Source organism: Xiphophorus maculatus, chromosome 13 (assembly GCF_002775205.1).
Source record: "Xiphophorus maculatus strain JP 163 A chromosome 13, X_maculatus-5.0-male, whole genome shotgun sequence".
In the NCBI taxonomy this organism is placed as follows: domain Eukaryota; kingdom Metazoa; phylum Chordata; class Actinopteri; order Cyprinodontiformes; family Poeciliidae; genus Xiphophorus; species Xiphophorus maculatus.
The window spans coordinates 12,601,998-12,626,168 of record NC_036455.1 but is presented as its reverse complement, the minus strand read 5'-3'; the positions used below and the strand labels follow the sequence as shown (position 1 = coordinate 12,626,168).

Below are 24,171 nucleotides of genomic sequence, written 5' to 3'. Positions count from 1 at the left end.
AAAGATGGGCTCTCTGGAGTGATGACTCACACCTTTCCATTTGGTAATCCAAAGCATATGTCTGCTTGGCTCTACACAGAGAGACATTCTGAACAATTTCAAGCTTCCAACTGTGTGCCAACAACTTGTGGATGTCTCCTTCCTGTTCCAACATCACTGTGCACCGGCACAGAAAGAGCAAACGAGACTGATGGGAAATATCTTGAGAGGCAGAGAGTCCTGACTTCAGACAGAAAGAAAACCTTTCGGATGAAAAAGAACAAACTACAAGCCAGATTTTCTCATCCAACATCAGACGTATAAGTGATACAGAGCTTTTGTAATCAGTGTCTGATTACAAAAGCTCTGAAAAAGTGGTCACTTATTTCAAAAACAGACTCAACCTTTTGGAAGGCATTCATAGAAAAGTTGAACCTGCATTAAAGGTAACGGAGTTAAAAATGTTGTCTGGTGTTTGTTTGGCCATTTTCTTGTCTTATTGAAATTATCCGTTTTAAATTCAAGCATTTTAAATCAAATCTTGAAAAATGATGCTATTCCAGAATGATTAGAGGTTTGTACCAAAGAATCACGTTTAATATGTGGAAATCATTAAAACAAATCAATGTTCAGAAAAGTGTTGCTTAGTTGTAGCTGATTAAGCTGACACTTAGTGGAAAAGACTGCAGAATACAAATTATGCTTTTAATAACAACTCACTTACAGGTTAAATAGCATTAAAGTGCAAAATAAAATAAAGAATGTTTTTTGAAATCCTTAGAGAAAAGCTTAGATTCACAGAAAAAAATGCTTTGTGTGAATGCTGCTGTAAAAAGGGATCCATCAGTATGTTTCCCCCTCATCCTTTGGTGCTTCATCCCCCCACCCATTTGTTGATGGAGCCTCTTAAAGCCAGCTTTTATTCTGCTGTGGAGGCTGTTCAGGTTTCCATAAAAATCTGCTCTTTACCTCTATAAAAAGAGACTCTTTTCAACAGAAAGTCAATCTCCTTTCAGAAAAACATGTTTATTGTTGATTCTTTGAAAGTTTTTGGGAGATGGAGGAATTTTAGCCCCAAAATAATCCAGTCCTCCCTTCTTCTAACCTTTAGAAAGTCATCAAAGTCATCAAAGCCGAAGCATTCAAAGCTAAAACGTGTTGGTTTTTGTGCCAACCTGTGTGAGCTTGGTTAAACTCCCTCCATCGACGAATTCACAGCGCAAATCGACAGATTCTGTGGGATACGCCTCCAACTCTTCCTCCACTCGCACTTTCTGAGCAACACCACCTGCAGCAAGAGAAATGGGAAAATCAGGATTTGCAAAATTCCTCTAAATTACATTTTTAACCATTTGAAAATGACTAGTAGAGAACGAATATTGCGTACGACTGGAGCTATAACTTAATTAAAGATAAAAATGTTTGGTAACAAGCCTCAGGCAGCATCTCAGCCAGTTTTCCTGCTTATTACAGTAAAAATCACCCACAGGCTGCTGACGCTAGGAGGCGAGCCTCCAGGAACGCCACGCCTCTTGGGAATTTTCTGCTTTTGATGCAAAAGCAAAATCATCTTATAACCCCAAGCAGGAAAAGTTCTGCTGAGCATCACCGGTCAAACGGACCTGCATAACTTCACAGAGAACAAATAGGGAAGTCGACCTCCTTGAACATAAAGAGAGCAGCAAGACAAGAAGACAAACAGAGTCTCAGAGCTCGGCAGGATCTGGTTTTAAAGAGCAAGTTTAGAAAAGAGGTTGAAAATGAATCACTTGTGCTTCAATTTGAGCAGAAAGACCATCAAAACCTGAAAACTGGTGAGAAATGAAATGATTCCCTTGATTAACATGCAGCTCGGTTGTGCGATGAAGGAAAAGTTCCAGATCATGATGGATCTCCAGTGGAATCTCCTATCGGGAACATCCAGATTACAGTTTTATTTTTCCATTTTTTTTGTCAGAAAATCAAACTTTGTCCCACTTTTCAAATCTTTGGACTATTGAGATGCGTTTTCTTTTTTCTGAGCTCTTCTCTTGCTGATGTTCTCTTCTGGTTATTGGGCTTCAGAATAGATAAATGTGGGTCGATCTGCATATGTCTTCATGGACTAGGCCATCTTTTGCTTTACAACAAGAATTTTATTCCAACCAATTAATCTAAAATAGCTGTCCATGGATAGATCTTTGCCAGTCTCTCTCTTCCATCAGGAAGTAATTGGGGATGTTTCGATCCAGTATTGATATTGGAAATTGGTCGATATACACCAAAAACTTGGATTTTATCGGACTTCATCTAAAATGTCCGATAGAAGCAAGCCGACAGAAACACTCCGCGTCAGCATTTCGCTCCACTAAATAGTCCGCCCCAGCATTTCCCTCCACTAAATAGTCCGCCCCAGCATTTCCCTCCAGCAAATAGTCCGCCCCAGCATATTTATCCATCCGCGCATGCACAGGTCAGGTGACCACAACAACAGTGTTTGCTAACAGAGAAGCAGATGCTACACTACTGGGATAGAGCCAATGTAGGCGCTGTGGCAGTACTTTTCGCTTAAGACCGAAAAAGATGTTACAGATGAGCGGAGTGTAAAACTTGTCACGCACAAAATCAGGAAAGTTTAATTAGACAAACCTCGCTGCGTATTGGAAGTAGCGTCACAAAAGAAAACGGCAAGACTTTCGTAAAACCACTGAAGAAAAGAAACAAACCTCTGGCTTCTTCAAACTACAAACTCTTTCAAATTGACGTAAGAACAATCCTTCACATTATTGGAGCGCAAAACAAGAGAGAAAGGCTCTTTAGCACACCGTCAGTTATCATTAACGACAGCAACAAATAATTGACAGCGCAGCATGTCTTCTTCTTTTATTAATGGCGGTTGGCAAACAACCCTTCAGTGTACAGTACCGCCACCTACTGGAGCTCAGAATACCGAAATACCTATCTTAAAAACAACCTTCACATTATGCTCTTATTGCTAAAAATGGAGATGAAGCAGTAATTTAGCTAACTAATTATCTATTTATTTCTCTTACTTCTGTTTACAAATTCTTTCTTAATATACATATTTGAAACCTCTGCTTACAAGCTGGTTATGACCCATCAGCATAAAATGCAAATACTCAAAATGTCTTCCTGGTTTAAGATTTTTAATCAGTTTATATTTTGAGTTTGTAAAAAATAGAATAGCATCACAGTTCTCCTGGGAAATCTAATTTAATTTGTTAAAGTTGGCCCAAGTTGCTTTTAGTGTTTGAAGTCGACATTTTCTAATCTACTTCTGACAGAATTTCTAAATAAATCTGATGTAGAGGATCATCTAAAGATCTAAATGCAGAAAGGAAACAAAATTCAGCTAATATTCAGGCAAATGCTGCGAAAAAAGTACCAGCAATCACATTTAATGCTTCCTTTCTGTGTTTCCACCTTGTGCTAAATAAATTCATCATAATCTGACATTAATTGTTGCTGGCTTTAAACAATAGCCCATAATTATATGAATTAATCCTCATCAGGAAGTTTCTAACCAGCAAAACTAATTGCTGCCTCTGCCCTTTGTTCAGAAATAACACATGTTGCAGAAACACAGTGTGTGTACTTCCTAAGATTAATGCACCGTAATGAACTTGTTACACTTTAAATTAGAAAAGGAAGAAAGAAAGTTACTCAAAGAGATAATGAAATAAAAGCAGAAAGAAAGAGGAGGAATGAGAGGGAAAAACAGAGAAGTTGTAATCCTTTGTGTGTGTGATCCGGTCCAACAATCTGCCAGCATCTGGGAGAATAAAAGCCACATTTTCTGAGGAGGCTTTCATTGTTTGGGGATGACAGTCAAATCCCTTTTTTTGTTTCTCACTTCAGTAACTTTTACAGTAACTCTGGGCGTCTTACTTTCTGTTTCACCCTGCTTCTCTGACCTCATGCGGAGACCCTTCCCCCCTGCCACCAACCCTCTGCAGACCCGGTATCAAATCCAACCAGGGTCTCTTCTCCTGCAGCTCCCCTCTCAGCCTGCCTCTGGGCCTATAAAGATAAAATTCTAGCTCTGAGCCGGCCCTCTCGCTCTCCCTGCAAGAAAAGGGGATAAGCGCTCGCTAACTGCTCGCTAACCCCGGGTGGTTCTGCTGAAAAAGCCTCTTAGTGTGCGAGGGATTGATTAGGACAATAAGTTACAAGCAGCTGCACGGAGGTGAACGGGCCGGGGAGGATTTAGGCGGCAAATCAGCTGTAAAACACTGTCACACAAACAAAGAAAATAGAAGCAGAAGTGTGCACGTGTGCCTCAGGCGATGCCGGGTTACGCTGGATTTACAGCATGCATGTAGCCGCGTGACTACAAATATGTGGAAGAATGAGGAATTTTTTTTTTTTCACCGTGAAGTCATATGCATGCTTAGCCGTGTTGCTGCATGCATAAATCAGAGCATCTCACTGTAATGTCAGTAGATGAGACCGACTCAGACAATGAAGCTCAGTCTTTACCCTGAGGGGGCAATAAGGCTCCCACTTTCATATAATTCACACAAACACATAAAATCAAACTTTCACTTTTTAACCAGGTTTTACACAAAGAACCAAGATTGCATCAGCTTTTTATATTTCCTCTTTCCTCTCAATTAGCTCATCAACATAAATCTTGCTAATCCCATTAAACTGATATGAAAATCCACACACACCAGAAACACAAAAACAGGCACAAACTTTTAGATTATTTGCAGATGTCAAAAATGTATAGCAAAAAATAATAAGAGAAAATGTGCTGTAACGTGGGGAATAAATGGTGAGAAATAAAGCAGCTAGATATTAAATATTCAAAAGAATCTAGGAGTAAAAAGTCAGGAAAAGTGTACAAGAAGCTGGAAGGAAGGAAATTACAGAGACTGATAAATGCAACAGAATAAAATAACAGCACGAAAAGAAAGTGAGGAAAAAGACTTATTAATGTAAAGGGGTTAAAGTTATGACTAAGGCAGGGAGAGCCTGTAGGCAGAGAAGACTCAGGGTGAAGAGACAGGAAGTGCATTTGTAAATGGTCAAAAAGAAGAAGCAGAACGGGATGAGAGTTAAAAGGTGGAAAGAGACGATTAAGTTCCTCAAACTAAACTCCAGAACAAGATCAGGACAGAGAGGTTTCTTATTATTTATATATTCATACCAAACCAGCTGTAAAACATTGTTCTTATTAAAACGATAACGCTTGTTTTCTCTAAAAAATGATCATTTCATAAAAATCCATTTCCTGGACATTTGAAAATGAATAAAGTGAAGGTTCAAACGGCAGGTGGGGGAGGAAATGGAAATGCTAAGTAAGAAATGAGGGTATAATATTTGCAAAGCCGACTACAGAAAAAAGAGCTGAGTCCTGGACTAGACCTGTTGAAACGCAGCCAGTTTTAAAATGCATGGCTTACCACATTGTTACAGGTCGTGCTCGTCATTTGAGATTTATTACTCCATCCCCTGCAATAATGCCCACAGTTAAAGAAAGACTGTGTTGGCTGCTCAAGCTCCCTGTCTTTCCGGGTAATTTGACCTGCTGGACCTGCCGTACTCAGGGATCTCAAGAGCTTCACAGACAGCTGAGCTAGATCTCCATCTTTCAAACATAATTTATATCTCTTGACCATAGGGTAGAGTTGAAACAGCTTCAGGCTGAGCACTCTCTTCACTGCAGCAGACCAGATAGACTGATAAAGCTCCAGCAAGTTATTACCTTAGAATGGGTTTATGATTCCTCATGCAAACCTAGCACAGTCTTTAAACACGTAAGCTAGAGGCAACCTAAAGGTGCATTCACACCAGCCCTGTTTAGTCCACCACTTTAATTGAAATCCAGTTCACTTGCCCAGAAAGTCTGATTTGTTTGGGCAGGTGTGAATTCGTAATTGAACTCTGATGTTGGTCCACCTACAAACCTCTGCCTCAGCTTGGTTGAAGTGAACTCTGGCGCGGTTTGGGTGCATATGTGAATGCCAAGCGGACCGTAGACTCCTCCAAAATCAGGAAAAGAATTATAGCGCAGGGAATTGTGGGTAAAAACAACCAAAAGAAATGGGAAAGTCTAGTGCGAGTGAGAAAAATGGCTTGTCTTCTTACCAACGATGAAAAAGAAATCCTGCTATCACTAAAATCCGATTCCATTTTTGTTTATGTTTCATAAAGAAGGAAGTTGCACTCAGTGTCTTTTTCAGAGGTTTTTGTGTCGCTTCTTTCAGCAGTTGTTGGTGCAGCGCCATCACAGGTGAGGAGGGGAACAAGTTAACAAAAGACTCTTTATGATTGTCATGCAGAACTCTAGATGGAAACTTTATTTCTCTCGGTACGAAGCCAGTGGCTGTCATCATTCAGCTTTAACAATTGAAGTCTGTAATTCAACAAAGACAATTATTGGAAGAAGGATCTTTGTCAAATGAAATCACTGGCTGCCTTTATGCTTTTCAGAAAGAAGGTTAAACATATGCACGACGAGCTATTGGGGAAATTGGTGTCAATGCACCTCAATAAACCTTATCTATTCAATCCTTTCCATTATGACTCCGATGATCCCACAATTTGCCTCCTATTCTACTGTTGCACGCTGCAGCTCCAGCTACACGGAGTGGAAAGTCGAAGAGGGGAGGCGGTTAAATGAATGGCCATACTCTGCCTGCCTCCCTACGCTCCGGAGAGATGAATCACACTTAATTGACATTTAGAGGCTTGTGGCATTTGCCTGTTTATGCGGCGCTTCCCCGTGTAGACGGCGTGCAGTGTAAACAGGAGGAATATGCTGATGGGGTGCTCACTCATCCACATTAACATCCAAATCACATACTAATAGAAGGCAATGATGCACAGCTGTTTTGTTTTGGAGGGTTTTTCCCCCCTGTCAGCCTGTCACCATGTCACTAGTGTCAGATTATATCTGGGTGATTTCCAGCAGCTGTCAAATGACAGAAAGGAATAAATATCTGGATCAAACTGAAGCTACAGCAGGCAGTGTAACATGCATCTAAATGGACTGAGAATTTCATAGGATTTTAATTTGTTCCTCTAACTAATTGCATCAGATTTGTGGAGAAAAAAACCTCCATCCAGGGGCCCTGTGTTCAAATATTTCTTCCGCTTCACTTCATTTTGTTTCATGGATTTTGCTGTTCAGCTGCAACCATCTCCACAAAAAAGCCCAAAGGTGTTCAGTTGGAATCCGTTCAGGCCACATTCTTGGCCAGATTTTTTTCTCTCTTCAGAAACTCTTGTGTGAATTTTGGCAGCGTGCTTCAGTTGGTTATCAGAGTGCAGTATTCCTCTTCTGCCAAGCTTCTGCAGAAGCATTTAGGAGTTTTCATTCTGCTGTATCCTCAGGCATTTGGGTTGCCATGGATACAGTTCAGAGTGTCAACTCTTCAGCACATGTTTTCACTCCTGTGGCCCCACAGTATGACACTCCCACCTCTTTGCTTCAGAGGTTGTGGGGATTTATTACAATTACAGTTTTGTAAGAATGTCACACAAACATGCAAAAAATGTTGACTCATGTTTAAAAAGCTTCTGATGTCATCACAAAACAGTTGGAATTATGGGATTTAATTACACAAAGTCAAATTATAGTTACCAATAAGGTCACTTTAATTATGTGCATTAGGGTAAAATGGGACTGAATGTGGAGACATATTGAATAAATCTGAATATACATAAACATTGTTTCCATTAAGTCCATATTTCTGTATTAAAAATACATAATATGTAATATTCTAATCATGTTGTGTTTTCATTAGCTGCAAGCAGAAATCATAATTAACAGAGAAAAAGGCTTGAAAACATCAGCCTGTGTGGAATTAATCTGTCTGTGTTTCACTCAGTGATGGAGTTACTGAAATAAATAAGCTTTCTAATAATGTTCTAATTTATTTGAATATGTCTAAACATATCACTTTTCCGATTTTTAAATGAAATAATTGTATTGTTTTTCTATGAGTCCAGTAATGCATCACTGTGTTTAAAATCCCACAACAATGCTTTGTGGCACAATCTGTAAATTTTGAAAACGACACTGTGGGTTAAAGAAGGTCTGGATGAGAACACTTGTTTTCCCATCTAAGATGCTTTTTCAGTCACTATGAAGCCTGAAAAGTAATTGGTAGTTTGGTTGTTCAGCTAAAAGAAAAGACCGTTTCAGTTTCAATAGCGGCAGGATTGGCTACTTTTCCTCTCATCACATCTCTGTGTTCATCCAGCAGTAAAACGGCGTCTGCCTCGGCAGAACGGGCCGCTACATGGGGGTTAGCCGTGCAATCATTTGACTCCATCATATCTCTATCCAGCAGCTTTTTGCCAGTCAGGAGTAACTGCAGGCTGACGACCGACGTGGCATCTTTAAACCGAGAAACAGCTGTGGAGAGCGTCGGGCAATCAGGTTTAAACGGAGCTCCAGGCCATCAATACAAGTGTGCTGTTAGAACGTTTCGGTCGCTGATCCCAGGGGTTGTGTGGCTCATCTTTTGGAGAATAAAAGTGTTTCAGGTGAAAGTGGGGGGGATGAAAGTGAAGATCCAGGCGACAAACATAACTCTAGCAAGATGCTCTGCAGATTATTTCTGACCTTCACACACAGGAAGCCATCCACTCCATTGTTGGTGTAAAAATATCCTTTACATGATTATCTGGTGATGCATTTAATTCATCTTCATTTTGAAATGTAATCCTGGAAACAGAAGACCACAAAGCTTTGACGTATTCCACACAAGGAACAGGCTATAAACAGACCAGCATCCATTCAAATCTCCCATTAATGTCATCCAGATAACTGTTCAAAGGTGGCATGAATTAGACAGGAAGAGCTGCAGGACGGCTGCTGTCGAGTGACTGTCTCATCTACCCCTCACTGCAGAGATGAATTACCGGTAATTGGCATTTGACAGCTCATAATCATCGCATTTTGCTGCGGCTCTTACAGGAACAGGCCACTGATCAACAATGAGGTGGAGGGAAAGGAGAAAGAGGAGATTAGTTGTCACGACGATGGCTTTGGTTTGCAATAAAAAAAGAGAAAAGCTTTGCGTTCGCTGGCAGTCAAAAGCTCCTGGCATCTGTGAACATGTGAGGATTTTAGTTTTGTTTTTTTTTATTTCCACAATGATGCTAATGGAGCTCAAATTAAGCCCAATAACCATCATTCAAACCATCTGAACAAAAGCAGAGAATTTCAATCATTGTCTTGAATTTAGTGGTGCAGCAATTCAGCTTCGGAACCCCAAGCTTGGTTTTATTATTTTTATTTCAAATGAGTAAACCTGTATTCCAAGTTAATGCTTACACCAAGAATTAGCCCAATAAAAACAGAACAATCACATCTTTTTACTTTTGGCCTTGAATTAGTCAATGCCCAAGATGGGAAATTTCTTCCAAACAAATGTTTCATCCCCCCAGAACACAGACTGATTGAATAATTACGATAAAACCCAAAACGCTGCTAACTCTTTATCGACATGCCAAACTCAAGATTTAATATGCAGAAAACAGACTCCTATGAGCTCCTCCTATGAGGAAAAACAAATTGGAACATCAGATTAGTTTTGCAGAAAATGCATGAAATTGTTCTAAAACTCTTTCTTATAGCACAAAATGAAGGAATATTGTTTATTAAAACAATGCTTATTCCTCTTAGACCTCGTCAGATTAGCAGAGGTGTCTCAAAAATCGGACACTTCAGATCTCTGGTCAGGAAACTCCACTGATCATTCAGGCAAAACTATCCTTCCTCCCAGGTTAATACTCTCCTCCCTGTAATGTTTACAACCACCTAGTAATACATCAGAGGGAGATTTTAAAGAGAAAATTGCAAAGTGGGAAGCATTGCCTGCAATCACCGTGGTTTGTTGTTAAATATTCAGTGGGATTTTGTCCCTAGTGTGACTTTAAAGCTGCTTTTATGAGCTGCCTCTGCAATGGAAAAACAGAAAGAGGTGAGTGTTGATGCAGATCTTTTATGTGTTCTGCAGGAGTAAGACCTTCAGTTGAGAATTTAAGATGAGGAAGAAACAATCTCAGTTGCACCATAATCTGCAATTTCATCTTATGAACAATGCATAAAATTTGACAAACTGATTCAGAAAGAAGAGAAAGTGAAGAAGGTTTTGCCTTTTAAGGCCAGCACTCTGTTAATGTGCAGCTGGCAGCTCCAGTAATTGGTTTGTTAACACTGTGGGTGGCTTTTCTGTTACCATGTCGTCAGCTGACAATCCACTGGCTCTCAGGTATGTCGATTTTTTTTTTCCAACTGGAATTGAAGTGTTTCATAGCCCACTGTGGGCTGAGAAAATAATCCGACCCGTGGGTTTATAAAACCTCTTCATAAAACCTTTCTGCATTGTTTGTGAAAGTGCTCCACGGACAGGAAGCCTGCTGGGTTCTATTTCTGAAAACTTAGCATGTTTTTTTTTACTTTTATAGATGCACAGCATTCACTCACCCACATGATAACATCAGTAACACCATCCTGCAGACGCAGTGTGTAAATGATCTGTTAAGATGCGAATCACCAGTAATTGGTGTTTCACATAAAACCTCTGATGTTTCAAGTTAAATCAAGATCTTTTTTGATGATGCAGAGAGAACTGAAGACATTCTGCTACATTTAGGTTCAGAAGTGACATTGAGGCCATGACACTCCACACAAATGCAATTCTACACATAATGAGTAGGCGGAAGATGTGCAGCTGAGCTAAATGTTAGAAACTACAGGGCAGATTAACATGGAGAACCTTTAACAGGTTCCTGTTAGAGCTGACAGAAATAATCAGGGTTAATCACAATGTCATGGTCTCCATGTTTGCAGCGCAGTTATTAAAAACAACTTTATTCTACAAGCATAGACTGGTGAGTGGCAGCTTCATCTGCACAGCTCTGGCAAAGTTGCCAAAGTTCGAAACAATGAAAAATATTCAAACATGCAGTCAGATTTTCACATACAAACAAGAATTTGGTGCACAAGCTTTAGTTTATTGAAGATTTTTTCTATGCAGTGACATAATACTAACAGAGTGAAATATATGCATCATATCTAAGATCTGAGGAAGTAAAACCGAACCGTTCCCCTCAGATGGAACGATGGAGGTTAGGATGCTCAGGTACAACCGGAGGTTCAAACCAGCGAACTAGACTAAGAACTAGACTTAGTTGACCAAGAAACAAAACCCAGCTCCTTAAATGATGCTGGACTGAAAATAACTCTCTACATAGTTATCCAAAATGCTTATCTAATAAAGTTATGTCAGCATGCTTATCCAGAATGACATGAAGTAAGTTTAAATGAGTCGTGATCAGGCTGTGAAAATGGGAACACAGAGACACGCAGCGTAGCATCTACATGGACGTCAGATATGGAGAGATTTTTCAGCAGCAGAACAAAGAGTTTGATATTTATTATTCATGATATTTATTAATGTGCGTCAAACCTGCTGGTTTCAACCTGTAAGTTCTAATTTAGTGTTTTATATTCAATATATTTAAAGATATTAATGCTTGAATATTAATGTTAAATGCTCCTTAAGGCTGCTGAGCAGGGGTGTAGCCAGGAAGTCTTTAAAACGGGCTCAGTGGGGGCCAGTGAGGAAGCAAATATGAAAACCAAAGCAAATATCAGACTCACAACATGAAAGTCAAAGACTGAAATAAATATAAATACATAAAGCACAAAAAATATTCTAATTGAAGCTATTTATCTTATTTCTTAAGTTATTATTCATCAAAATGATCCACTTTCTCACCAGGGGGATTTGTTGGGTGACCTAATTTGTGGTTTAGGATATTTGTCAGAGCAGAGGAAAATGTTTTGCATAAAAAAATGTCTTTTTTTCCCAAATTATTTTAACAAATCATTGTAGTAATACTTGTTTCTTTTTAGAAGTTGGATTTTTCTGTATGTATGCCATTTACTATATATCGACCATGTTTAAAGTACAGTATAAGATATGAAAATGTTAGGTCACTATACTACTCTCAAATAAATAGATATGAAAACAAGAGTTGAAATAAATGACCAAAAGCTCAAGAACACGACACTCCTAACAGGAATTCCTGCTCTGTTTCTGTCTCATCTACGTAGAAAAACTCAAACTTTCTCTGACATACTGTGGAACAGGTAGCCTCACATGGTCAGAATTCATTGAAGCGGCTGCAGCACTGGTGAAATCTCACGAACGTGAACTTCCTCACAAGCAGAATGAATTCCTCATGCGCCAGGGAGCAGGCAAGGAAGATTTTAGGAAAGAAAAATACAGCAGAAAAAAGGCTTTATCCTGCATGCGGCTCTACAATAAAGGCATTTTAGACTGACTCCATGTTCCGGGCAGACAAACATGCAACAGATTCATCGTGTTCTCGCTGTTCTGCCTTTAAAATTGGCACCGACACATAGAGGTGCAGAGTGAACATTTGATGGTTACGTCCAGAGGCCTTTCTCACAAAGCAGAATTCCTGAGTTAACTGCATATCTTTGATGAGTGAAACCCAGAACATCCTTCAAAGCTGGAACATGGTCTGAAGTTTAAAAAAGGAGCCGCGCTGGGAATTAAACAGAACCCAGGTAACTTTGAAAGTTTGGCTTTCAGAAAGGGGCCCCTGCAAAGGCTTGAAATGAGTAACAAATTCAGGACATAAAGCAGCTCCAGACACTTTTCTGGGATTATTTTTCCCTAGATGTTGCTGATTTGGACGACATAAACTTGGAACTGTGATAGGTGGTTTATTGGCAGGTGAAGATAAACACTCTGCATGTTGGCGCACTTCTCCTCAGCTAACGCATCAGGAGGAGGGCGGAGCCTCATCGCTCTGGGATTCATTTCTACCTCCAAGAGGAAGAGATCCAGCCCAGGAGTTGAGGTTAAGGGCAGCCGCCTCTGTGAAGCTCAAACACATTTAGACTTTGCAGCTTCTACTTTACAGCAAATATTCAAGAGGAAATCAATGTCGAGATCGGTCACGTGTTTGGACAGAGGTGGTTGTATTCTTTGTCAACAAGGACAAAAAAGTTAAAGGAGCCATGCCAGCAGTCAATCCGACCTTCTGTTACAGTTTTCTTTTTATTTGCATGCTTTGTGTGTGCAGTTCCGTCGTACGCCTCAAACAATCAACGTGCTTCAACGGCTCGACGCACTCAGGCTGCTGCAGAGATCAAAATCCAGTGAGAGATTCATCAAAAAGAAAAAAAGAAAAGGATCAAGAAGGAAGAGATGGAGCAGGGAACAAACTAGATGGTTGTCTAATTTTGGTGGAAGGGCAAGCGGAGACAAAACGGCATCTGGAGCATCAAAGATGAGGAAGGAAATCTGAAAATTCACAAAGGAATCAAAATATTATTTCAGCAAAGCAAATGTTTCTAATATCAATCCGGTTCATTTTTATTCTCCCCAAATACATCATAGATTGCTCTTTTGTATTTATCAAATTGGAAAAAAGAATCAAACATCCTCTAATATTTGATCTGCAGATAACCAAACAAAGGAAGTTAAAGGAAATGTAGCAGATTTGATCTCTGGCGGATTGAATGAAGCATATCACAAAGCAAAAAAAAATAAAAAATAAAAAAAGAGAATCTGTTTGTTCTAAAGTGTTTTAACATGAGACGGTTAAACTTCATCAATGACCTTCAGTTGCTGCCCATCGATGCCGTTTCTGAATTACTTGAAGATAAAGAAATATTATTCACAGGTAGAAGATATTTAAGACAACAGCTAATTTTCTCGACCTCAGGCTCTACAGGCAACACGGTCGATGTTGAGGTTCATGACAGAAAAAAGGAGTTGAAGTGAAAATGAAACCTGAAAGAAACACAAAACTCCTGGAACTAGTAACATAAGAAAAACCATTAAAAACGCTTCCCAAACATAAAGCACGGTGGGGGAAGGGTGATGACTCGTTTTGCAGACACCTGGCTGTCAGTCAGTCGACCATATTCAGTCAAACTGAAAAAACATCCATAATGAGTGGAATTTTTTTGGTTTCAGCTCCTTTTTTTTTTTTTAATAAGTAAGTAAATACATAAATAATGTGTTGTTGTTCTGGCTTCCTTCCTACCTGTTCTTTCTTTATGGAACCATTCTGGTATCCGGTGCTGAGCGTTACTTGTTAATGACTCCATCAGCACCAGCAGCAGGTACATTCTGCTGCCCTTTAAGGAGCCCATTAGTGAGGATGTGCAGACATCTGAACTCCAACTCCCATCTGCCCCATTGCAAGAAAATCACTCTGCACTGTTATGGTGTTGTCTTTCACATGTTCTGGTTTGAAACCACCGTCAATGTGTCAGAAACATATTCATGTGCTTTTCTGAATTCATTATCTCATCATTCATAATGATACGAGTTATAATTTTATTACTAATCCATCGTTCCACTTGCTCTTTATTCAGAAAATTGACGCAGCATTTACATCGATTCCTCTTTACCTGTTGATAAAAATACCAAAGTTATCCACATTAGTATCCACTGAAGACACAAGAAGAACCCAAATCCCCACAAATGTAGGAGCTTATTTGATCAGATTAGATTTGTCCCTAATTTTTCTTCGACTTGTGGCTCAGAGGCAGAACTGCTGCAGCAGACGGGGAGAAATCCAACAATAGGGGTGGATTTGGCTCATTTCATTTCAAAGCGACATGGGTCCATTTTAACAAGCCCTCTTTAGCAAAAAAAAAAACAACAAAAAAAAAACACAAGATGAGAGTAATGTGGCTAGCCAAGCACCGAACCCTAATTACTAATCATTTCTGCCAGAGTGAGAGGCAAGTGGCAAATAACAGGATTACAGAGCTGAACACAAATTAATACGAGAAGATCAGGTGACAAATAGCAGCGACACAGATCTGGTTTGGGCCAGATAATGGGTCCAAAGTGTTCATAAGAGTGAAATTAGAGAATAAACAGCAGCATGGAGAGTCTGGGCACAGAATATGCAACAGGAAGACTGAATTTCCCATTTAATTCAGTCAATTGTCACAATAGACGACATGTTGCAGGGAAGAAAAGTCCAGTAATGTTTCACAGCAGCAGGTTAAAGGAAATATGAACTGATTCAACCAAGAATTGTGGGAGTCAGATTTAACAACTTAGTAAAAAGGCTGAGAGAAAATCCTGACAAAACTTTTCAATTATTTGTAATTTTATTGCAGTTTCTTTTTAAGCTTGAATTTGGGGCACATCTGTCTGATTTTGCCAGAATGTGAACGACTGTGCATAAAAGTAAAAGCTCAACGGACCCATAGTTTTACTATGAATTTTTGCAGAAATACTCAGATGAAAACATAGAGACATTTTTCATCTTCCTGTCTTATTTCCACGATTTCCAACTATGCGCAATTTATTAAAAAAATATTTAGCTCCTTCTAAGTTCCTCTACCTTATTCTAGTCTAGTCTTTGAGTGGAAAGATCCTAAATTTGTATGTCATTAATACTCACACCAAAGTGAAGTTAGGATTCTTATCTTTCAGCTGCATAACTACACTAAAAAATAAAAAATCTAATTCTTGGTTACATTTATTCAGTTGGAGAAAAAATCCTGGTAGAAAAACAAAAGTGATGGTGAAAGATTTATCGACACACCTGCCATCAATACTTTGTTCATCCTTTTGCCAACAGGGCAGCATTTACCCTTCTCCTAATATATTTCACAAGGCAGGATCATACAGAGGGTCATACCTTTGACCTTATGACCTTTTTTCCATCACAAATACTCCAGATTCATGTTTTCTTTTCTTCAACTGAGTCCAGAGGTTTTCTCAGTCTCCAGGATTTAAGGCTGGACACAAAAGAAAGAAGGTTGACTTTGGGACCGCTGAACCATTTCTCTGCTCATTTTGTATTTTGTATTAAATCCCACCAGATTATTACTTTACACTCTTCCTTATTTCCGTCACTGGTTATACCCCTAAGTAAATAGGACTCCTGCATGGCTGCGTTGTAAATGGCAGCCAATAGCACATCAAATAACACTGTGCTATATTTCCACTTCCCAAGATATGTTCTATGAAAAAATCCACAAATAGGTGAATTCATGAATACTGTACTGTGATATAACTGCTTCATCATGTAAAACTATGTAAACTGATTTGTTGCTGAAATGTCAGGGTTTCATCAACTCAAATTTAAGGCTTTTTAAGACCATTATGAATAAAATTTAAAACATGTATTATGACAGAAATATACAAAAGAAAGTAAGATATTTTGTATTGTAATGCAGAGGTTTTTTGCACAAATGCATGTAACATCATATGGGTTGGCAACAGAAGTGAGAAGTCATGGTCATCATCCAGCTAGCCACCAATAAATGTACATGTTTCCATGATGGATGCTAGATAACTAGCTAGCAAGGGTATGTTAGCAGCCAGTTATCGTTAACCTCAATCGACTAAAATATAATGAAGATGTCCGCAAGCGACTTGAATGTTTGCTTGACAGAAAAGTCCCTCGTTTAAACAAATTTAATACATTCTAAGGCTTTAATTTTAGAAACATGAATTTAAGACTTTCTAAGAATGTGTGGACTCCCTGAATGTGCCAAACAAATAAATTTGCCTTGGACTAGGAGTCCCTGAAAAATGATAAACTTGAAGATTTATAAATGACAAAAAACTGACTTTAAAGGGAAGGTTTTGTGGTGGAACAGATAATAAAGGTGATAAAGACAAGTTCTCAATTAAGATTTTTGTAAATGTTTCAGTGTGAAATTCAAGTTCAATGTGGAAACTGGGGGTCTAACCGGGAATGTTTGTAAAAATCCGTGTGGAACTTGTTGGAACATGACAGATTACATTGCAGCACTCAGGTCAGCATTGTTTGACCCCAACAAATAGAAACATTTGCAACTGGAAGCAAAAGTTACAGCAAACAACAAGAAAAGTAAATAGAGGTGAATCGAAGAACATCAAGATAAGAAGATGGGAGCAGAAAAAAAAGTCAGATGGAAAAAAAACACGGATGAGAACAAACAGGCTGATGAAAATTCATGTGAGGAAGAAGCAGAGAGAAAACAAAGTAGCAAAGAAGAGCCTGGATTTTCTTTTTTTTTTGTTTAAAAGGGAAGATAAATGAGAAGAAATTGATTCAGGCCTGGAGGAGAGGGAGAACGTTGTGTACCGGGATATTGTTGTCTGAAATTACACAGGACGAAATCGCTCCTCGCTTCCCGATACAATTCAATTCAAAGCCAGGATTATTTGTCTCACCCTAAATTCATACACTGAAACCTTTTCTCTCCCTGTGCTCGATGACAGCGCTGCCATATTAGGAGTAGGGATGTCTGTTTGTGCTGTGTGTGTGTGTGTGTGTGTGTGCGTGTGTGGGTGTGCGTGGGTGTGTGTGTGTGTGTGTGTGTGTGTGTGTGTGTGTGTGTGTGTGTGTGTGTGTGTGTGTGTGTGTGTGTGTGTGTGTGTGTGTGTGTGTGTGAGATCTCTCCAAATCTATTATCTCTGCAGGTATCCGGGTCACATCTAATGATCGCACAGAGTGACCCATCACTGCTGCCGTAGCCTGGTTTCTGTGTGTGTGTGTTTGAGTGATCTCTGGCTGTCCTTGCTATGCCCCTGTCTAACTTCCTCTATGGTGTAAACACATAGAGAACACACACACACAGGACAGCCTGTGTTGGCAGTAAAACACACACACACACAGTGAGAGCCTCCAGCTGTTTCTCCCTGCTGTCCGTCTGACAGACACTGAGCAGACTGATCTCAGCTCCAGCCTTCAGAGCCCCCTCCCCCACCCACTTTAACTCCACCTCTTCATCTTGATTTCTTGTCGTCCACTGTCCTCCAGTCTCTGTTTTGCGTCTCTCTCTCCTGACTTCACTCAACATTTTTCTCCAATTCCTTCCCCTCCTGGGGACTTCCAGCCCGACTTCCTGAAACGCCCAGCTGGACGGGAACATTAAAACCACCTGCCCGACACGGAGCAAGTCCTCTCTGGAGCGGTCCAAACTCTGCACTCTGCAGGCGTCCCTCTTTTCCAACATCATGGGAGAAGAGACCAACACTGGGAAAATAAGAGAGTGCTGCCATCGCATCTATTATTTTCTAACATGTGTAGTAGATTAGGCTGGTTTGTAATGAGCTGGGAACAAATTTAAACATCTTCAACTCACATTCTACTTGTTTCTTTTGCTGGGTTTTGGAACCGGGTGACTGTGTTTGAATTTTGCAACTTTTGACCTTTTTTACCATCTATTACACCTGTTTTTTATTCATTTCTATTTCCTCTTAAGCTTTATAAATCAACACCCATTTATTGTTGACACTTTGTTATTCAACTACTAACATAGTAATAAAATGCTGCTTCAAGCTTAGCGTTTGCAGACTGTAGCCTAATATAGCTCGTTTAGCTTTGATGCTGTTTAAGCTCCATTTCCCTTATACCCTTATATTATCTCTGGCATGGTGTTAACATTAGTTTCATTTGTGAGAAATGTTCTTAACATGTTATATTTTACACCCTGACACATTCAAACTGTAACAACAGCCTCATTAGTCAGAGTATTTCCATTATGTACAGTACATGTTTTGACATTATGAGAAAACTTGTAGAGATTATTGCAGGTTTCCAGACTCAGAGGATCCCAGGCTGCCCATTCATTACCTGGATTCATAAACCTCTGTTGTTTGGCATAGGGAGTTTCTCTGTTAGAATATTTAACCAGTCTTTAATGTGTTTAAAGGAATGAATGACTTTCACTCTTTTAAAAGTTCTCTAGAGCCAATGACCTGGGAGAAACACTGCTTTCTAGTTTCATATGCATCTTTGTGACAGAAAATCTGCTTTTTAAAGATAAAAATACTGAAATGATCTGGAAAAGCAACCAGCTTCTGGGCAGAAAACCCCGATAAGGACGTAATGGATGGTTTCATCAGGTGTTTCTGGTTAACTCCCTGCAACGTATTCCATCATTTTCCTCACTCTTGCTGTTCACTAACCTCCTTCACATGGACAACTCACTGCGCCTCTTATTATCTGTCTGCTGGCCTCTTGACTCCCACAATATGTCACCATATTCTGCTCCCGGTTTGACAGTCTTATCAGCCTCAGGCCAGACAAGCTAAACTGCTGCAGTGGGTGGCAGAGCTACTGCCCCATTTCTGCTTTCCCAGGAAATCAGACTGCACATACACGACACGCAGAACAAAAACCAGATTTTACGACTTCTAGAACGACTAATATGATGTTCCTGTGACTTAACAAGGATCAATTTATGCAGCCAGATTTCAAATTCAAAAAGGAAGTCTTCTAAAACCTGTGACAGGTTGCTTGGTCACCATTATTAAAAGATAATCAGTAAAAAAGGAAATTATGTCCATTTGTACTGTAACTGTTAGTCTTCACCTTTATCCAGGGTCTTTAGACTCTGCTTCTCCTCCTCCCTCCACCACCTCCTCCTATTTCTCCTCCGTATTTTAGCTTTTGTTTTCTGTTTTCCTTCCTCCCTCCACATTTTGTCAAGGGCACCCTCCCACTCTCCTCCTCTCTCAGCTACCCTTCTGTCCCTGTAATACTCTCCTTCTCCCACTCTGTTCCTTTCATCTACATCATTTTCAATGTTCCCTCTTCATCTTGTGCCCCTCACCCCATTTTTCCTCCACTTTCATCTGCTCCTAGCCCTGAGTCGGACATCCTCAGATGCAGCAGCCTACTGCATCGTTGACTTTCCTCAGAGCTCGCTCTTCATAATATCTCCTCTCTCTTCAAGTCCTCAGACTTTCTCTGAAGTTTCTCTGAAGAGCAATCACCCACATACTCGCATTTCACTGAAAGAAGGCACAAGCCTGGTTGGGCTCTTGAAAAAGAAAGTCCTTGTGTAAAAAGCCTTGTGGTATTTTTGTGCAACAAAAAATCCTATAAATGCTTTCATTACAGAACAAGCTATCTGCAGTTCCTCTGAGTGAGTCTGGTTTTATCCTTCACTTCTCGTTAAAGTCTGAAAGTCAGCATCCAAATCAAGCAAACAAAAATGATGCATCACAGCACCCACAGGAAAAACAGAGCAATCACTGCAAATTCCTAGATTTCTCACAGAAAAAGCAAATTCTGCATCTGAATGACTAAATATTATATTATTAGAGATGATCTTACTGTACAAATTAACTGAGCAAAGGTATCAAAAGGGTAATCCTATTCTCCTAGCTCAATATAAACATCACATGAATGATTTTATTTTACAATTAGGAAGTTTATTTGAGCAGTTTAATAGTTAACTATGTTTTGTTACTGTAAGCACTTTTGAAGTCAGCATGCCGGTTAGCATGCTGACTTTGTTGATTTTCCTCAGAGCTCGTTCTTCTTAATGTCTCCTCTCTCTCCGACTTTCTCTGAAGTTTATTTGAAGAGCAATCACCCACATACTCCCATTTCCCTGAAAGAAGGTACATGCTAACATGCTAACCCACCCTGTGCCAAAGAAATTAGTCACACCTAGCTGATTTTTATTTTCATATAAATGACTAATGTATTGAGAGCTGAGCTAACTGAGCGTGACATTAGCACAAATAAAATTCACATGATAATTAAAAATGTGCAAGAACATTTTAAGAAATTAGGAGCCTTTGTAACTATGTACATATGATAAAATGTTTATTGTGAAGTCTAGAATTAAATATGATTTAAAGTAAAAAAGGAATATGCATTTACCTTGAGGCCAGACAAACCAAACACGAGGTTTGTTTGCTCCTTTTTAACCTTTAAAAGAAAATGTATTTTTGCTCCAAAAGTATTAAATTTAAGTTAGAATTGAACATCTATTCAGCCATATTTAAAGATAATATAAGAGTCCAACCTTCTGCAACCATTTGAAGCCTTTAAAATCAATTATGTTGTAAAATGTAATCATCATTTTTGGTAAACACTGTTACTGTCATGTTACTGTTTTGACTTTTAACCTCATCTCCCTCATCCAGGACCTGCTCCTGTAGCCTTCTGGCATGTTGGGACGAATCTCAGTTGGTTCAAGAGTTTTTACATTGAAAGTCAGAAGCACAAAAGAGCTGCACTTGTAAACGCACTTCTTTCTTTTTACTAGAAGAAAAAAAAATTATTGCCCTATAAAAAAAACCCAGTGTGTGATTTGTTTCACTGCCAATTATCTTTAACAAGCAATAAAACTGAAGAAGTATATCATCTATCTTAATATACACATGTTAGTGTCAAAGCAACTATTATACTTGTATATTTTTATGTTATTATTAATTGCTGTCAATCACTATAGAAAATAAAGAAAATTGCATTGCATTTCACTCTTAATGCATGTTTTTTAAACAAAAAAAGACGCAAATTTCTCAAACAACCTATTTTATATATTTTTATGTTGTGTTGTACCATCATTATTTAACAAGTGGAAAGATTTACCTGTGTTTTAGCAATAAAGTATTTACATTAATCACCTATTTTCAATTAACATTATTTTGTAATGTATGTATATACCTACAATCTAGTTTTTTATTCAAATGTGAATCAAACAATATATTGTAAACCTACAGAAATACAGCAGAACTACAACAGCAGATTCATTTGAAAATACTGTTTTACAATATTTGCTTAAACCTTTTTTTACAGTGTGAAAGAAAAAAACAAAGACTTTCCTGTGCATCTAAAAGCTGACAAATTATTGTTACTTAGCAACAAGCTCTAACTCATATAAAACGTGTAAATATTTTATTAGATCTATTTCTATCTATACATCATCTGTACACATTTAATCCTGTTTGAGAACAACAGGAGCTGACGCTCGTCTCCAGATGTGCTTTGAGCAAAGGACAGGATTTATAAATGGAAGCAAATGATTTTAACCTATTATTACCTATAAATCTCAGTTTATTTTTCGATTTCACCTTTTAGTCTGAAGAATTAAAAGAGAAGAGCATTCTTGCGTCAAGAACACAGTGATACTTGAGTTGCAGAAGCACTCATCTTTGTACTTTGGATCTTTCATAATTAAACAAGCTTTTCACAACAATGCATGTTCGCTCTGCTCTGCCTTTTTAAGGGAACATCATGCTCTCGTTGCACATTAAACAAATAGTGAATAATTACATTCCCATTTTGCAGTTAGCTGATGACATTCTCCAGATCAGTCCCCAAATAAAGCTCTTCTCCCTTGAGTGTAAAAAGCCTAACAAACTGGACGGACAATTAATAAGGCTGAATACAAACGCTCACTATCGTTTGCTTGTGAACTTACAGACTTTATAAAATAGGGAGCATCATTTTTTATAATATATCATAATGTTTTATGATTAAATTGTTTTATTAGTGAGCTAGAGGCTAAAGCAGAGGAACCTTGTCCATACAATGGCCATTAATTGAGGCTTGAGGAAAGAATAGGAGGGACTTTTATTTTAATTCATAGCTGATGGAAGCATGCGGGAACACTCAGAGCACTTCTTCATGATAATTACTTTTTTTTTTTCATAAATTGTTTTATGGAAATTTTTGTGCCCTAATCTGATAGCTGCAGCAGCAGCGATTTAACGGAGGTAAAAACGAGTCGGGATGTGACTCACAAACAGATGAGTTTCTTCTGATGGGAGGAGTTAATGGTGAGCTCTTCAGGACATTAACCTACAGATCCCCGTCATCATTAGTCTTTATTTATGCTTCTACAACAAGAGTCAAATGCTGCACACACACATTGGTCATCCTGGTTAACCTTATTATGTTGTTGAGGAGCCCAGCTCCCCTTGTCAAGTGGGATCCTTGGTAAACGGCTGGATGCAGCGATAGGAAGGTTTCTATCCTACATGGAGCCTCAGAGAAGAGGTGCATCAGGAAGCCAACCGGCTGCAATGGAAATTCAACACAATTGCTAAAACACCCCGTGTCTCCCCCTCACAAATCATGACAGGAAAGAACTGGGCCCAGAACGTCTAAAAGCTGAGTTGTGAAATTTAGTGCAATTTAGGCGTTAGAAAAACAGCTTTTCCCTTCCAAAGCTGTCATTTTTTTCTTTTAAAATGAAACACTTAACACAGCAGCTAGCTCCATCGCCATGACTCAGCACATTTACCACTACTTCTGCCTCCTGAAGGGCGCTGGGAGGAGTGTGTACCGCAGGAATAGGTTAGATCCCAAACAGCTGAGTTAACCCTCACTCTAAAGTTCGGAAATGCTTCGGAGGCAGCCGAGCCGCTTTGGGATTCCTGTGCATGACATCATTAACTCCAGAGGATGTTTACAGGACTTTTATGAGAAAGACCAACAAAAGGTCCAGTAGAACTGCCTTTTATTTTTCATTTACTCTGAGTCAACATTTTGTTGAACAAACTTTTACACCATCTGCACCTTCTACCATATATTCTTAATTAGATTTAAGTCTGGACTTTGACTAGACCATTCCACTGTAGCTCCTGGTGTAAGATTAATACTGTGGTCCTGCTGGAAAATGAACCATCAAATGAGTCTCAACTTTTCTGCACCACCTAATAAACTTCCAAACCATCCATCCATCCATCCATCCATCCATCCATCCATCCATCCATCCATCCATCCATCCATCCATCCATCCATCCATCCATCCATCCATCCATCCATCCATCCATCCATCATGTTCCCCAGTAGGATTAGTTTTAGACAGAATGTTAATTTCCATTCTTATCAGCAACATTTGACTTTAAATGTAACTTCCTGTGATTCTCTTAGCAATGGGTTGCTAGCACAGTACTTTTCCATAAAGGCAATTTGTGAAATGTTCAAAACATAACATGTTGCTTTAGAACCTGATCCTGCTTCAAACTCCTCCACAACTTCCTCCGGACCCGTCTGCTGGTCTTTATGATGTTGGTTGCTAATATTCTTCAACAAACCCAAGACGTTGATAGGACAGCTGCATTTATTTTCAGATTAAATTACACTCAAGTGGACGACATTTACTAATTTTGGAACTTCTGAAGAACTTTTATTTTTCTTTATCAGAAAAAAGGAGAATAATAGAAATGTATTCAACACTCTAAATTTGTACAAATAAAATATGTGGAAACCGTCTTAGAATAAAATCCCAGTAAAACCTATCAACTTTTAGGACACTGTGTGACAAAATGCAGGAAATTTTAAGGGGTATGAATGCTTTTGCTAGGAACTGCAAATGGAGTCAGTTGGATGTTTTGTTGACCCTGGTGTGAATAGCTTTCAGCCTGGTTGCATCCATCTGGAATCACTTTAATAGCTCCAGCTAAACATTAAATA

General features: G+C 39.0%; 1 protein-coding gene across 3 annotated transcripts in view; it reads right to left on the bottom strand.

The window, feature by feature from the left end:
• Positions 1 to 24,171, bottom strand: part of LOC102222444 (nectin-2-like) — a 343,784-nt gene that overhangs the window by 198,128 nt on the left and 121,485 nt on the right. For all 3 annotated transcript variants that reach the window (XM_023344382.1, XM_023344383.1, XM_005802880.2), the window contains exon 2: positions 1,155 to 1,267. In XM_023344382.1, coding sequence (XP_023200150.1) covers positions 1,155 to 1,267 — 113 coding nt within the window. The remainder of the gene's footprint in view (positions 1 to 1,154; positions 1,268 to 24,171) is intronic.